Raw genomic sequence first — 16909 nt, 5'->3', positions numbered from 1 at the left:
CTGGGTGGTGACAGGGGCAGGCCACTAGAATCGGGGGAGTGGAGGTGCGAACGCAGGCATGTCCAAGCGTCTTAACGCCGCTTCAGAGGCGTGCATAATTAAGAGGCAGCGCTGCATTCGCTTCCGATGGTACTCGATGTACCGATGGTTACATACACTTCGTTGAGATGACGTGCGCAAGTGGGTGTCTTAAGACAGGCTGGTGAGCGTCTGCATACACAGAGCGATTGCACGCCAAGACATAGTGGACGTGCTAATGCCTTGCCATGCGATCGCCTGCCTTGCTCGGTGTGTGCCGGAGTTGCATATGCTGGGTGTGTGCGTACGCATCTAGCGAGCGGGTCTGAATCGAGCCCTGGATCCTGGATTCCTTCTTCAATTCATTATATGTAGCTGCAATATTGATTTTATATTGTGCCATTTACATTGGGGGGAATTCAATTGAATGCATTGTTGGCATGTGATTGTTGACAATTTTTTAGCGCGTGCATCGCTACTAAACTGCCGCTATTCAATTATATGCGATGTTTAAAAATTAGGTTGCCAAAACCGGCATTCTCGGGAATGAGTTAAGGCGGAGATTACTCTTCCTGCCCTGGCGACTGGGCGGAGAATTCTCTTATAGAGTAGTGCCTCACCAGGTGTCTGGGCAAATCAGAATGTGCTGCTGCATATATGTTGTCTGGTGGCAAGCTTGGTTACTTGGAACTTTTTTTAGTGTAAATTTTGCCCCTGGTTTAATGGAAGTGTGTATGTGTTTATTTTTTCTATGTGCTGCTGCAAGTACTGTACCTGTGCATAGGGGGCAAGCTTTTTTTTTGTTACCTGGAGCAGTCCATTATTTTAACATTTTTCTTCAAATACTTTTTACATACCCAATAAAGTTGTTTGATGGATTGTGAAATGTGTTATGCTTCTAACCTTTTTTATATGGTTAGGGGAGCTCGGTATGTGCTTTGGTGTATGTTTGTTTGGTTTTATTGGCAGAAAATATAATTTGGCATCTTCGCCAGATTTATGTTAGATTGAATAAACCACTTGTTTGAGCTAACCAGGGGGTTACAGATACTTAGCATAGCTGATTTAAGTAATATGGGCCACTTTAGATTGAAAAAAAAATGTTTATTGTTTTATTCAAATTGTCATCTTTATAGGGATGAGAGAGAAAAAAAAGGAGAGTTTCAACCTCTATTTGTCGGGAATTGGGATTGTCAGACAACCTGCAAAAGAAATGAATTGGTCTGGCTCATTTATGCTATAGGGAAAAAATTAGGTCGACAATAGGTATAAATTCTCCAACTAAATATGATCATCGCCGACTTAAATCACACATCGCCGACTTAAATCACACATCGCCGAGAATTGAATTGCGGGAATATACATCTCCAACTAAAAACCTGTAACATTGCTAAAACAGCAACATCACTTTTAATTGAATTATCCCCATTGTCTGGGGGACATCACAGGAGGAAATAAGATATATTATCTGTAAATGCATTTGATCTAAACAGAACATTTCCTATTAGTTTGTCCGCATTGTGCCATAGTAAAACATTCCTGAGAGCTACATTGTTGCATTTCACCTAATTTATGAAATAATGATTATCCCTATATCTCTCTGTTGTCATGTGGTCTCTATATACTGATGTATGTTACGCTTTTTCAGCTTTTGTCACATAGAGGGAGATTCAATTAGTCACATGGGTATGTGCGTGCTTCGCACACTATTACATTGCGGGTTAGATGGCACCTCATAGAGGTGTGAGTATAATTCCCTGCATGTTTAATTGACTCCCTCTTTATGTATTGATCACATTTGCTCATTTCTCTTCTGGTCACTATATGCTATTGTATTGCAGTGGTTGCCTGAGAGCGCCAGGTACGATGTCCTATCTGGCAATCAAGAGAAAGCACTTGCTACTTTGAAGCGTATTGCAACTGAGAATGGTGCTCCCATGCCTTTAGGGAAACTCATCTTATCCAGGCAGGTATGTATGTTATACTGTATATCCAATAACACGAGAGAGGTCACAATGTTGTTGTCAGTTACAGCAGTTATACGTCTCTAGGGATATATGCAGCTTCTGATTATGAAGTAATAACCGTCATTTAAATTCCTTCCCTCCCGCCACCCCCCAAAAGAAGCAATTGTGCAGCATTTCCACAGCTGGTGATCCCATATGAATAACCTTTGTGCTATATAATCTGTGGATTTGATCTATGTCACTGGTATCATTTGATGCTTTCCAATACAGAATAAGATGGAAGCGACCTATGCCACCCTAAGCTCTCTCATACCATTATAAGTATGGCTTGAAGGTTAAGGAAAGAAATCCATGAGTTACAAATGTAACCATTTGTTATAGGAGGATCGAGGTAAAATACGGGACCTTTTCTCACCTCAGTTCCGATGTACAACTCTGTTGCTTTGGTTTATATGGTAAGTGCTTAAGTCACTTATATATGCAGTAGCTGTGTGGTTGCACTGTATATTATATGGTTTACTCTCAGAGGGGTATTCAATATGGGAGCTAAAAGTCTGTGCTGGACTTTTCGCTCCACATCGGAGATTGTCCCGGGATAAAGTATCGGGCGCGCGCCTGCTTTATCCCCGTATTCAATATGAAACCTACGAAAACGGGAAGGTGCAAAGTGGGATCTGCGTAAAAAAACGAATTTTTCCTGGAATAAATTGTAGGACCTCCCTAAAGTTGTAAAAACATGGCGGATCACTATGGGTACCCCCGTTTTAGCCTGCAAATGAAAGTCGGGGATTTAAATAGCCGCAGCAGGTGTTTTTTCCCGACATTGAAGAAGTGTTGCAGAAGAGCACTTAGGTTATTTTTTCTTTTTTTTAAGTGGTCCCATCAAATTTGGGGTACATGAAAATGGGTACTAGCATATTTTTATGTCCCTAAAGTAAGTTTTAAAAAATTCTGCAACTATGCACCTGCCGCTAATAACCTATTCTAGAAAACACCTGCCGCATACTTGCAGAATAGCCCTGAACATATTTCCCTATTTTTAAACACTTTTTTCCCAATTTTTTTTTTCACCCCAATTTTTAAATACATTTTTTTGGGGTGTCCCTATTTTAAAAAAAAAACTTTTTTTGACACAGTTATTTTTAAAATGTCATTCCCAGGGGTGCAGGCTATTTTTTTTAAGCCTGCACCCCTAAATCCCAATTCTGCACTTTTTTTCGCCACCTATTCAGTGGTGAAAAGTTATCCCCGTTTTTTTTCAAAAACTTTTGAAACCTGCGAAAAGACTTTGAAATTGAATACGGTGTAAAACCAAAAACTTTGAAAATGACGTCATTGGTGCAATAACATAGCAAACCCGAAGTTTTCGCTCCATATTGAATACCCCTATAAGCCTGTATGATGTATAATTGCCTTACAGGTCCATTCAGTAACTACAACAAGTGCAGATCTGCAGTTCTTTCTTATGGGCCTAACGCACTGCTGATGCTGAACACAGATGAGCAATATTTTCTCCTGCGCAAGCGTCCAAAGTCCGTGCGCACAGAGACGCAGTTGCTATTGAGATGTATGGTCTCAGAAATGGCTAAGCGGATGCATGTAGATGTATCGTCTTATGGGCGTGTTATCAGAGTGTCGCAGGCATGACGCAGTAATGGTTGGGAACTCAGGTGCCATCGCAGATCCCGGAAAACTGTTGTGACATACCTGATGTTTTACAGCCACTCCCTGTAAACCACCTCCAAACGGTCCCTGAATATCCCTGAATGTCAATAATTTTGCAAAGAAATCCTCACTGCGAGCATACACAATCGGCTGATAATCACTCAACTGCATCATTATATCCACTGCGTACATATCTGTATAAGGCCCACAGTCCTGATTAGTATTCAGCAAAATGCAAACTAATTTGATTCTGGCAACTTTTCCTGCAAATCCATCCGCTTTTCTGGTCCAAAGCCTCTGTTGGCAAGGGGAGGAGATAACTGCATAAGTAAGCAAAGGAAGATTATATTTAGGAAGAATGGCCCTGCTCGTGAGAGGCAGACATACAACCACTTTAAGACACGCATAGTGTTATATAGCCAAGGTTCTGACATAGGGCCTGATTCAGAGCCGCTTGTTCGTTCCGAGTGATGTTTGCCCAACTGCCCATGCGTACGGATCGTAATACGCATGCGCGAACCAGTCAGTGCGGCCGAAAATCGTTTGTTCGCTAAATAGCGAATGTCTGCTAATATGAGTGACAGGAGGAGGCGTATGTGGTGGTAACAGGGGAAGGTGCTTGAAAAAGGGGAGTGGAGATCAGAACGCAGGCGTGCTTAAAGGTCAAAATGGGCGTTTTATGGGTGTGCATAATTAATACAGCAGCGTCACTGACCACGTCACTGGGTTATTTTATAGTCGGAACTGCTCGCAAATTTGTGGTAGGAAAAACCAACCACAAGAATAGCGAGCAGTTCATACGCTGGTCGATGTACTCAAATTAATCTAATAAATAGCGGACATGACTTAGGATGCGAGCGGCCAGGGGACGTAGTTATCCAAAAAACGACCGCAAGTTTTGTTCGCTCGTTCAGACATAGAGGCGTGAACGACAAAGAGCGAACGGTTCATTTGAATAGCCACCCCTTTTTTCTGAACGAACGACCGCAAATAGCGTCCGGCTCTGAATCAGGCCCATATTCTTTAAATGCCAAAGTCAGGTTGGTTTAGTCTTTTTTTAAAAATTGCAGCTTTAGATCTAGTGGCTAAATTGCCGACATGTTGCGCATATACCGCATAGCTGACTTAGAACTTCCCTTAAACTCATGCAAAAGGACATGGGATGCGGGCATGTATGTTGCTAGCCTTAGTGCCTAAGTAAATACAAGATTGAAACTGTAATATATACATGCAATATAGCATATATTGACCCCAAATGAGTTACCTCTGTATGACAGCATTACACATTTGCATTCAGATTAACACTACAGATAAAATAGATGTTAATCCATCTTGCAGGTTTTCCAATGCCTTTTCATACTATGGACTGGTTCTATTAACAACAGAGCTGTTCCAAGCTGGAGATGTATGCAGTAGTAAGTAGTAAATAGCTTATTTCTAATTGTTTTTAAACATTATTTTATTTATTGATTTCAATCAAAAGCAGATCCCCCGCCAAAAAAGAGGGGGGTGCTGCACAGTCAATCAAACAATATAGTGTGCGCTGCAGTGCATTTCAATGGTGGGTGAAATGAGGCATTGTTCCGTCGTACATTAAATCATCTAGTGTGCACCAGCAATCTGTGATGGTCCGGGGCCAAGGGAAATTCGCCTCGACCATCTGCACGATTGACTATTGTCCTAATGTGTACCACCCTAAAGGTGGGTACACACCTAAACGATAAATTTGCAGTCTGCGCAGAACATATGTTCTACATACAGACTGCCCATTCCCTCATGACTGATGTCACAACTGGGTGGGCATTTACATGCGCCCGCCCGGTTGAGCTGTCAATCACCGCTGTCCTGTGCAACAAGCGTACAGCACAGCCGACGCAATATTTCTGTGAACTACGTCGTTCAGACATATTGCTGATACACACTGGCCGATGCATACACCATATATCGGCCATTTAATTGAACGCCCGATATGTCGGCCAGTGTGTAACCAGCATAAGAAATATCATCCATGAAATGCCTAAAAAGTTAAAAATTAGAAAAAAGTTGATGTATCATTAAAGACACTAGATGGAAGTGCTGTTCATGTATCTTTGTATTGTACAATGTACAGTAGTTTCCTACTATCTGTACGTAAAAAATTTGATCTGGCATTTGGCAAAAATAGTTTCCATTTTATAGGGGAGATGTATCAAACCTTGCAGAGAGATAAAGTAACAACCAATCAGCTAGTGCCATTTTTCAAACAAAGGGCAACCACGTACGCAGATCGAATGATCTGTTAGCCATTGCACATGCGTATAAGCCGCACTGTGCATGCGCTGCGATCGCACTGCGCTCAAGCGCGCACAGAGGACTCCATCGCAGAGCAAATGACAGGCCCTGAGCGTTTGGGGGTGGTGACGGGGGAATGGTGATTGCATACACAGCTTGAGTACTCACTGGGTGGAACGAGACTTGCAGTCTCTGCGGCTGGTCAGACCTGCTGTAAATGTGCGTGACTGGCTGATGTATGTCGATGGTACCAATGTTTACACAGAAGAGCAAGGTTGGACGGATGTGAGAAAGCAGCAGTGGGCGTCTCTATGCCGGCTGAGCTGTGGCAGACGTTAGCATATTTTCGCAGCTGTGTTCCGTGCAAAATCAGGCCCAAAGCCTGTAAAATGGCAGTTAGAAACTGATTGGTTGGTACTTTATCTCTCTCCAAGGTTTGATACATCTCCCCCATGACATAGCATAAACGGAGACTTTACTTTCTTTGTAAGAAATAGGTTTATCTCATATTATACACAAATTCTTTTAGCAACTTTTCTTTTTAGGATAAATTAGTAACTGTAACGTTATTATTAATTCATAAACCAAATAATGTCATTTGCATCACGGTTTCTGGCTGTTTTCTTACTTTGGCAGTTTCCATTCGGAGGAAGGCAGTCAAGCCAAAATGCAGTCTATCCTGTGAATATTTAACTGTTGAAGATTATAAAGATTTATTATGGACCACGCTATCTGAATTTCCTGGTCAGTACAGAAATAAAAGTCCCAGTTACTCACAGATGTAACTTATTTACACTATAAAGTCCATATATGGTTGGGTATGGATAGTATATGGTCAGTGTAAAAACATTTTGCCAGTGGAGTAGTTACAGTGTGTTCAATACTGTATGGACCCCTAAGGTACTTTATCTATTATGGACCCCTGACAGATCATCTACCATGTCAATGTTAAATGCTCTCGTTCTTACCTACCACCTACATGCTGCTGTGCTTTATATCACTCTGTATGCGGGTGAGTGGGCCAGCTGGTGATTGTCAAATCTGGACCAGCCATTACTATTACTGACCCTGGACCTGGCAATGGCAATGTAATCTCCCTCTTGGCCCATATAGCAAGTCCAAGATGTAGGGACTTGCAGAAGATATCTTGTTGGTGATCCTTAGTTAGTCTTTTTTATTTTCATGGGATTGGACCAAGTAAATGTTATAAATCAATTGATAGACTATAAAAGTTCAAACCGCAATCATGCACATAAGCATGCAAGTATCCTTATGGAGATGGATCTATTCTTCTAATTTCCTATCACATTCAGTTTAAAATATGAGCATTCATTCTGTCTCTTTTATGCCAGGTGTGTTGGTGACCTTATGGATCATTGACCGACTAGGACGGAAGAAGACAATGGCAATCTGTTTCTTTGTTTTTTCTTTATGCGCCCTTCTTCTGTTCCTTTGTGTTGGGAGGTAAGTAAAGGTGTGAGTGCAGCCATGAGGCTTGTTTGTCTAATCTTTCACAGATCCATATAAAAGTATTCCTCCAAGCGACTAGTTTATCACTGAGCAATGACGTTTCAACAAACCACTTGTCTTACGAGATTATCCTTGTTTAACTACGCAAGAACACAATATTAAGAAAGTACATGTGTTTACATGATAATGTTCCTTTCAGTATTTATCTGCTTTCTGGGATTTTGTGAACACGGATCAGGAACCGGAGGGTTGGCTTGGGTATTTGGAGAATGCAAGAAGCTTTGAGGCCTAATGGGGCTCCTCCTCATGAGGAGAGGACTGAGGCCCTCATTCAGAGGCGATCGCAAGAAGCGATCGCTCTCTCTGAATGAGGGCGGCTGCTTAATTTTTGAAGTGCGGCCTCCTGGGCGTTAGTTAAGCTGTGGGTTACCACCCACAGCTTAACGACCGACCAGCTTGATGGTCGCGATGGTGATCACCATCGCGACCATCGGGGCTTGCGATGAGACCCTAAGGTTGGCTCTCGGCAACCGCAAGCCCCAGGGAGCTTTCTGCTCTGATGGAGCAGGAAGCTCCCCACTGACATCACTGATGATGTCAGTGCGGCCGCCCACAAAACGGTACGTGTTCCTTAAGGAACGCTTCCATTTTGGAAACAACTCCCCCGGCCCGCCTACAAAACGGGGCGAGCTGTCGATCAACATCAACAGCTGCCCCTTTTGTAGCGAGCTCCGGAGCGAGAGAGTTTCTCTCTTGCTCCGGGGCTTGCGCACGCGCAGTGTGGCCGCTGCACATGCACAGGGCTACCCATTGACCTGGTTGCGAGCACATCGGTGCTTGCGACCGGGTCTGAATGAGACCCTGAATACTAAGGGTAGTGTTTTATAGACAGTGAGGTAGGGTTACAAGCCCGCACACAGTCCTGGGTGGATAAAGAACTGGTATATGAATGTATATAGTTGAAGTAGACACTTGCAAGCGGAGAGCTCCACACGCTGTTACGAGGAATGCACAGTATGAATAGGTCCTGACAGTCGTAGACAGACAGACAGAAGCTCACCACGAGGAATAGATATTGGTGCTAGATTGTAGAACGCTGTTGGAATGGATTGCAAAGTGAACTGTACTGCGTAGAATGAATGCTGATGCTTGCAGACTAAAGTGCACTGTGTAGAATACATGCTGATGTTTGTAGTCTGTAATGATCAGTGAATAAAGGTGAATGCAGACTGATGTGCACTGTGCAGAATGAATGCTGGCGTTTAAAGGGAATCGGTATATAATGCCGCCGCATGTATTGCCGGTGGACTAAATATCTACCCTGGAAGCCCGAACAGTCAGGATCCCGACTGGGGCTGGTAAGTGCCCTAACCCCCCCCCCTCTCCCCCCCCTAATCCTATCCCTCCCTTAGTGGTGCCTAACCCTAACCTCCCCCCGGTGGTGCCTAATCCTAATGTCCCCCGGTGATGCCTAATCCCCCCTTCGTGCACACTAAACCTAACCCTACCGGTGGGGTACCTAACCCTAACCTCCCCCCAATGGCGTCTAACCCTAACCCCCCCTTCCCCTAGCCTAACACTAACCCTCCCTGGGGGGTGCCTAACCCTAATTCCCCCCAGGGGTGCCTAAAACTAACCCTCTTTTCCCGCGGCTAACCGCTAACCGTCCCCGCTTACCTTTGTTCGGGATGCTGGGCATCGGGATTTCGGCATCTGGCTAAAGATAGGCGTCTGTATTTAGATGCATATCTTTAGTACAGAGGCAGGCTTTCAGCGTCGTCATTCTGAACGTCGGCAAATGAACTGCATCCCGTTTGAAGACTGGAGCACAGCATATACTGGGTACAGATTCTTGCAGACCGGAGTCAGGAACAGCCACAGGAGTACACTAGGAATCGGTACACTCCATAGAGTAGCGGTTCTGGTTCCAGTAGCAGGTCACAGGAGTGAAGTTGTTCTGGCACTGGTCTGTACTCCAGAGCAGCCTAAAATAGGACACCCTCTGGCCTGATATGCTGCCAGAGTCAGTTGATCCCAAAGTGGCTTGCAATTGTAGAATGAAGTGTCAGTTGATAGGAATCAAGATGGCGGTGCCAATGCACCATTGACATGAGAAGAAGAGAAGAACCAGGAGACTTGCCAATCAACTGGCTGAATGGCAACACACAAGTTTCAGAGATATCTTCGGCGGCCCGCGGGAGACCCCTAGGCCAGGATGCAGCAGCGCCGTGTGAGGTAACGGGGCTCGGAAGCTCTGATGGTTACTGTCATATGAAACCCTACCGTCTACTTCTGCCAATTATATTTATCAATATGTGGCTACAGAGCTGTTTTAAACTTACAATAGCCCATGTGATACATAACACCTTCCAATAGTTACACTATTCTGCTCTAACCAAGTGATTCCCACACGTTCTTGCATCAGGGTACCCTAGAGTATCAGCATATTTTTCATGGCACCCCTAAGCCAAAAGTTTTTTTAATTGAGAAATTTAGAAAAAATATTAAATGAAGTAAATTGTGCTTACCTGACATCCTTAGGTTCTGTTATATGGTGGTGGGCTGTTTGTTTTATATTAAATGTATTTATATTTTATGATTTGAAGCCACCAGCACTGGTTTTGCCTATTACATTGACCATAAATCATTTGATTTGGTCCTGGACCTCCAATCTGCGGCACCCAGTTTGGTAACCACTGCTCTAATCCAAGCTGTAGCCATATATAGCTACAAAAATAATAACCTAATTGGCTAATCTTCAGCAAACTGCTATTGTAGTGTAAATACTAAGGAGGCTATAAGCTTCCTCTAGGAAACATATGAAGGGGAAACATTTGCTAAAAACCTCTAAACGTTGCCCATTGCAACCATGCAGATCCCAGCTATCATTTATTTAGTATATTCTAGATATGATAGCATCTGATTGCTTGCTATGGACAATACCTCCACCATTCCTTTTTAGAAGTTTTTAAATCTATCCCAAAGCCATTATCAGAAGTTCACTAGAATCATCCATCAATACTAACTATCCTCTGCTTTATTTAACTTTGTCCCCAGGAATGTCCTCACTGTCTTACTCTTCATTGCAAGAGCCTTCATCTCAGGTGGATTCCAAGCTGCCTATGTATACACTCCTGAAGTAAGAGACTTGTCCGCTATACCGATGTACCAAGCTGCCTATGTATACTACACTCCTGAGATAAGAGACTTGTATAATTAGATATTACCTGCTATACCCATTTTCCAAACTGCCTATGTATACACTCCTGAGGTAAGAGACTTGTATAATTAGATGTTACCCACTATACCCATGTTCCAAGCTGCCTATGTATATACACTCCTGAGGTAAGAGGCTTATATAATTAGATGTTACCCACTATACACATGTTCCAAGCTGCCTATGCATACACTCCTGAGGTAAGAGACTGGTATAGATAGATGTGACCCGCTACACCCATGTTTCAAGCTGCCTATGTATACACTCATGGAGGTAAGAGACTTATATAATTAGATGTTACCCACTATACCCATGTTCCAAGCTGCCTATGTATACACTCCTGAGGTAAGAGACTTGTATTATTAGATGTGACCTGCTACACCCATGTTCAGAGCTGCCTATAGTATGTATACACTCTTGAGGTAAGAGACTGGTATAGATAGATGTTACCTACTAAACACATGTTCCAAGCTGCCTATGTATACACTCCTGTGGTAAGAGACTTATATAATTAGATGTTACCCACTATACACATGTTCCAATCTGCCTATATATACACTCCTGAGGTAAGAGACTTGTATAATTAGATGTGACCCGCTACACCCAACTACACCCTGGAAAATAAAATAAATAAAACTTTTTCCAGCGTTATGTACACATTTCGCCTTACAACATTTAACTAATCAAAAAGAAGTATTCAATTCTATAGGTATTGTGCGTGTGTATATGTATAGGTGTGGTATATTTTGTTGACTTTCATCATGTTGACATGGACATAATGTTGATATGTCAACATTGACCACGTCGACACAGATGTAATCTGAACTTGATTAGAATGTGGACAAAACGTGCCTGGTGGTGTAGTGGTGACTTAAGTGGTCCGGAGGCTCCAGTTGTGTCTTCTGGGTCTGGTGGTGACGTCTGGCTGAAGCTCTGCTGGGCTCCCGAGTATGGAAAGCGTGTATTATGACTAATCATAACCCCTAAATCTCCCTCTAGTGCCTAACCCTAACCTCCCTTCCTGCAGGCAGCCTAACCCTAATCTTCCCCTTAGTTCCTAACCCTAACCTCCCCTCCCGCAGCCTAACCCTCTGTTGCCAGTCCATGCAGAATGTCATCATTTCATATGTCGACATGCCAATGTCAATATTTCAACAATGTCGACATCATGACTGTGAAAATTGATATTATGATTACATCCCAAATTATAATTACATCCCATATATTTTATATACATACATACATACATACATACAATATATACATGCTTCCCCAGTTTATATATTTTGGTGAAGCATGTAGTTTGAATAAACACACTGACCACTTGTGATTCCCCAGATTACACTCACCATTCAGAGGCTGAGATGTTTGAAGGCCTGGCCAAGCAGTTCCGCCTCTCAGCACACTGCTTGGTGGGATGGATATAAGGCGCGATGTGATGATTACACAACATCATGTTCTGCATATTGTGGGAGGTTAGGAGCCAAGAGGAGTATGCGAGCTGAATGCTGTCGCCGAGGTGGGACTGGTGCTTTAAATGCAATTTTCGGCTCTGCTGCCATTTGAACATTTTTAATCAGTTTGAAGAAAATATGTTTCTCTATAATTTGGTGGATGTTTCTTTATGCATTTTCTGCTTCTATACTCTCTGATAGCTGGTTTATATTCTTTTACTAATAGGTTTATCCAACAGCTACACGGGCACTAGGACTAGGAACGTGCAGTGGGATGGCGCGTGTAGGGGCATTGATTACACCCTTTATTGCACAGGTAACATGTCACATGAGAAATTCTTGTATGTTGAAAGTATTTTATATCATACATGTCACTAGGGTGGTCAATCTCGGGATCGGCAGAATTTTGGCCTAAAATTGTCGGGAATTGAATCCCGGGATTGGAGATAAGGACTGAGGGATGGAGGGGAGGGTGAAGAAAAAGGGACTGAGGGACTGGAGGAGGATGTAGTGCCGCCACTGAGTCCTGCTGCTGCTGCCTGCCAGAGCCTTTTTCAATCCCGAATCCCAAGATTGAAAACGGCCCGGGATTGGCCTCTCTACATGTCACTGCTATTATTGTCATTATTGGTCGGAAAGTGTGCTATAATTAAAACATTTAAACAGGGAGATTCATCAAAGCTGGTCAATGGAGGCTTTTGCCAGGGGGTACAAGAGCTCCAGGACTTAAACTCCCTCTTGGCGGCACTGGACAATGTATACCATTCATATGTAGTAATTATGTTTGACCTTAATAAATTAACTAAATAAATAAGTTATCAATAATTCCTATATAAAATATTAACAAATCAATGTTATTTACTAACAAGTAGTAAAAGATTCTGAGTTGTACGCAATGCTGATGTCCACAAAGTTGAGCGATTATTTTGCTGCTGTGCATATGTCTAAGCTAAAAAGTCAGTCAGCGCATGCATCCCACGCTGTGTACGTTGTGTTTGAGACACACGGTATCAGGTATTTTAAATGTGCTGGGCGTTCTTCAGCGGTGGCTGGAAGGTGGCTAGTCAGACGCCTGAAAATGGTCCGTCATATGGACATGTTATTGGAGTGTCGTCTGCGAGGTTGCGACCTCAGGGTCTGATTCAGCAATGGCAATTACAAACGCAGATCGAGCAATTGTTTGCCATCGCGCATGCATACAAGCCACACTCAGGGATCGCATTGCGATTATGTGTGCACAGGAATCCATCGCAAAGTCAGTGACAGGCTGTCAGCGTTTGGTAGTGCTGGTCGTAAAAAAACGTAGGCATGTGTCTGTTTGATTTCACGGGTGTGCATAAATTAGCCACTGCGATTGCATACACAGCATGAGAGCTCACTGTGTGCGAGGAGACTTGCAGTGTATACAACTGGTCAGACAAATGCTGTGTGACTGCCCGATGTATGTCGATAGTACAGATGTTTATGCAGAAGAGTGACATTGGATGGATATGAGAAGGCAGCAGTGGGCGTCTTTATGTTGGCTGTGCCGTGGCAGGTATTAGCATATTTTAACAACTGCGATCCGTAGACTATTGCAATTGCATTTGCACCTGCTGCTGAATCCGGCCCTCAGATACATAAACGCTGACATTAGAAGCCATGGCAGAGAATCTGCACCTATGATGGGGCTGGTGCAGGTGACGATGGTGCAAACGATTCTTGAATCAAGATGCACCAAATTGTTAGTTGAGCATCTAAATACGCTGATGGTGGCGTCCCAGGCCTTGCACATGCAGACACGGCTGTACACCAGGGAAGGGCTTGTAGCGGTATTTGCATAAAGTTGCAGGAGCAATAGCGGCAATAGATGCACACACGGACGCTGCAGCCTCCGACTTGGATTGCTTAATAGTTTAGACAAATAGAAATTAATTATTCATCTGCACCTTGCCATCAATATATAAGACTTGGTATATTTTGGCTACTTTGACAAAGGGTGCTTCTAGGTGATAGAGCTATCATTTGGTTTTCCAGAGAAGTAGTGACTCATGAGATCTGATCCAGTTTAGAAAAATTATTTACTATTATACATGATTACTTACTATTCATAAATGTTTCCTTCATATCTCCAGGTGATGCTGGAGTCGTCTATATATCTCACAGTGTTGGTATACAGTGGTTGTTGTATACTTGCAGCACTGGCTTCTTGCTTCCTCCCCATTGAAACCAAAGGCCGTGGTCTGCAGGAGTCCAGCCACAGAGAATGGGGCCAGGAGATGGTGGGAAGAGTAGCACACACATCTGGAGTGACTCCTTCACACTCTGGCTCCCAAGAGTGACCCATCGCACACAACCCAATGCACAGGCACACATGGATAGCCTCTTAGTCTCTCATCTACCAACACATGCATTAAAGAGTGAACAACCAGGGCAAATGTTCTACTTAAAAAAACAACAATTGTAGTACAGGTCTGTATAGATCCTTGCAATAGGGCTGGGAAATGTGCTACATTGATGCCACAGGGAAATAAATGTACTGTATAAAATCCATGTAGATTTAAATAAAAAAACAAAAAAACAAAAAACAGTCATACAACTAGTTGTATTTTTAGCACGAATAACAAAAGATGTCAAAGCAAGATGTGGATTTCTACCGGAAAATGACTCAGTTACTTTGGATGTGTCATTGCCTCTAGATACTGCCGACGTCTTTGCGTTCTGCATGTTGGGTACTGCGTAACCAAGCTGAATCATGAATTTCTGCTAGATGATGAGCATTGTCTAATGTAGCTCCTAATAAATTAATTTAGAGACCAAAAAGAGCTGTGCAGTGCAACCAACAAAGAATTATCGTGCCCTCTCTCTGGTTGGTATTTATAGGTGATAAATTATTATTGTAAACCTACAATTTGGCAGCATTTGAGGCCTACTGTACATATCTGGTCTACACTAGTTTGTCTTTTTAATTATCATCTGCAAAACAGTAATCCTGCAAGCTCTATGTCAATTTAATTGTATTATTTCTATTTCAGTAATCCTGCAAGCTCTATGTTAAATTAAATATATGATTTCTATTTCAATATACAGTTGTAAAATACATGAGAGTATTTGTTTTGTTCTGTTATAACTAATTTGTACCTTCTTGTTCCAGGCTTAGGCCATCTGGCATCAGGTCATTATCTTGTGCAATGATATTTTGATACAGGTCCTGATTCAGAATTGCACATGTTTGAACTATAATAATACGCTAATGCCGCAGGAGGAATCTTACGACGTTGCATCGGATCACTCTGCGTGACCTTCAGGTTACTCAGGATGGCCGGTGGTTTCACGTGGCCACTCAGGCTGCGGCGTCTGGGCACTGCAAGGGAGCTCGCAGGAGATCTGCACATGTGCAGTACAGATGCTCCGCACGCGCAGATCTTCTACCATCAGAGCTGTACACAGACCATCGGGTTTGCGTACAACTCTGAATCAGGCCCACATCCTCACTTGCTGTCATTTTCTAACATTCTGCTTGAGATGTACTTAGGAGTACACTGAATGTACTGATTGGGAACCCCATTCTGAATAATAATATGTTCCTATTTTGATGCACCTGATCCCATAACAGAACTTATCTCTGTTGGTTTGCCCAGCCATAAATGATTTGTGACAAGCAGCATTTTCAGATAATGTTGAGTGTTTAATGCAATGACTATCTATAGATTCTCACGCCTCTGCAGTACTCAGATACACAGGTTAATGGAGTTAGTTTAATTGCATAGGTTTTTAAAAACAAAGGAAGATGGACCATACCATTTCCCGATCAGCTTCATACTAATGGTCTAGCCCAGCTTAGCCGAAAACTGGGTATGAATCATTGCTTGCCTCTGCTTGCCACTGTATGTATGATGTCAGCAGATGCGGCAGAGCAAACAGAAAAGTGAATGTTTGTGTGTTTGAATGTACAGACTTTTGATGAATGCATTTCAATGTTTAAACGTCTCGGTGTAAGAAGCTGGTTGTATGATCTCCTCTTCTGTCCACAATGCCTTGTTGACTTTGAATTTACTGTAAGTTGAATATTTTATGTTGAATAAATTTTTTACAATAACTAGTTCTGTTTGTAGTGTTTTTTCCATATTAGAAACAGCTTACTTTAGAGGCTTTTCCATAAACCAGCAGTCTATTACATCTGGGCACCTCAATCTTTCACATTATAAAACCGGGACAGCGACAAGTCAGGATTGAATATGATGGGGTTCTGACAATTTTTGGCAGTTTTGAAAAATTCATAGCTATTACATGGATACATGGTGACAAAAATACCATTAATGTATAAATAACATTGAGTATAATCCACAGTAATCCTGTAGAGTCTAATATATATATATATGTGTGTGTGTGTATATATATATATATATATATAAATATATATATATAAATATCCCAATAGAAGAATATAGTTGTCTAATTTTGCTTATTGTGTGAAGGTAAAAATAAGAGCAAAAAAATGGTTATGTACAGATTTCTCCTATTGTTATAATGGGTAGGACCTGGGGGAGCCACACAGAAGGCCTTAAGATGGGTACACTTACCAATCTGTGTACCCAGCGATGCGATGCCCGACGGGCCAACATATCAGGTGGCTGGTACACATTACATGATCTGGTGCCCGACCACCTGATATGTCAGACACTGGCTCCATTCACCTGCCTGGCGTTGGCACCTGGGTTATTCTGTCGGCCGTAAACATGCAGGCGAAAGAACGACCTCGATGGACGACCTACAGGAGCGCTCATGGTCGTCCATAGTGGGTACACATTTGCCAACGTGGACAATATATGTCGGCCCGATCTGCAGAATCGGACCACATATTGTCT

At 42.7% G+C, this 16909-nt stretch overlaps 1 protein-coding gene across 1 annotated transcript in view; it reads left to right on the top strand.

Moving 5' to 3' along the window:
- Nucleotides 1-16100, top strand: part of SVOP (SV2 related protein) — a 38128-nt gene extending 22028 nt beyond the window's left edge. The window contains exons 9-16 of the mRNA XM_088457257.1: nt 1860-1988; nt 2367-2440; nt 4989-5065; nt 6558-6665; nt 7274-7385; nt 10449-10530; nt 12289-12378; nt 14177-16100. Coding sequence (XP_088313383.1) covers nt 1860-1988; nt 2367-2440; nt 4989-5065; nt 6558-6665; nt 7274-7385; nt 10449-10530; nt 12289-12378; nt 14177-14383 — 879 coding nt within the window. The 3' untranslated portion in view covers nt 14384-16100. The remainder of the gene's footprint in view (nt 1-1859; nt 1989-2366; nt 2441-4988; nt 5066-6557; nt 6666-7273; nt 7386-10448; nt 10531-12288; nt 12379-14176) is intronic.
- Nucleotides 16101-16909: the final 809 nt, after the last annotated feature.

Source organism: Taudactylus pleione, unplaced genomic scaffold, assembly GCF_031769625.1.
Source record: "Taudactylus pleione unplaced genomic scaffold, aTauple2 ptg000749l, whole genome shotgun sequence".
NCBI lineage: Eukaryota > Metazoa > Chordata > Amphibia > Anura > Myobatrachidae > Taudactylus > Taudactylus pleione.
The sequence above is the reverse complement of the archived record's forward strand: the minus strand, read 5'-3'. Positions and strand labels throughout refer to the sequence as shown.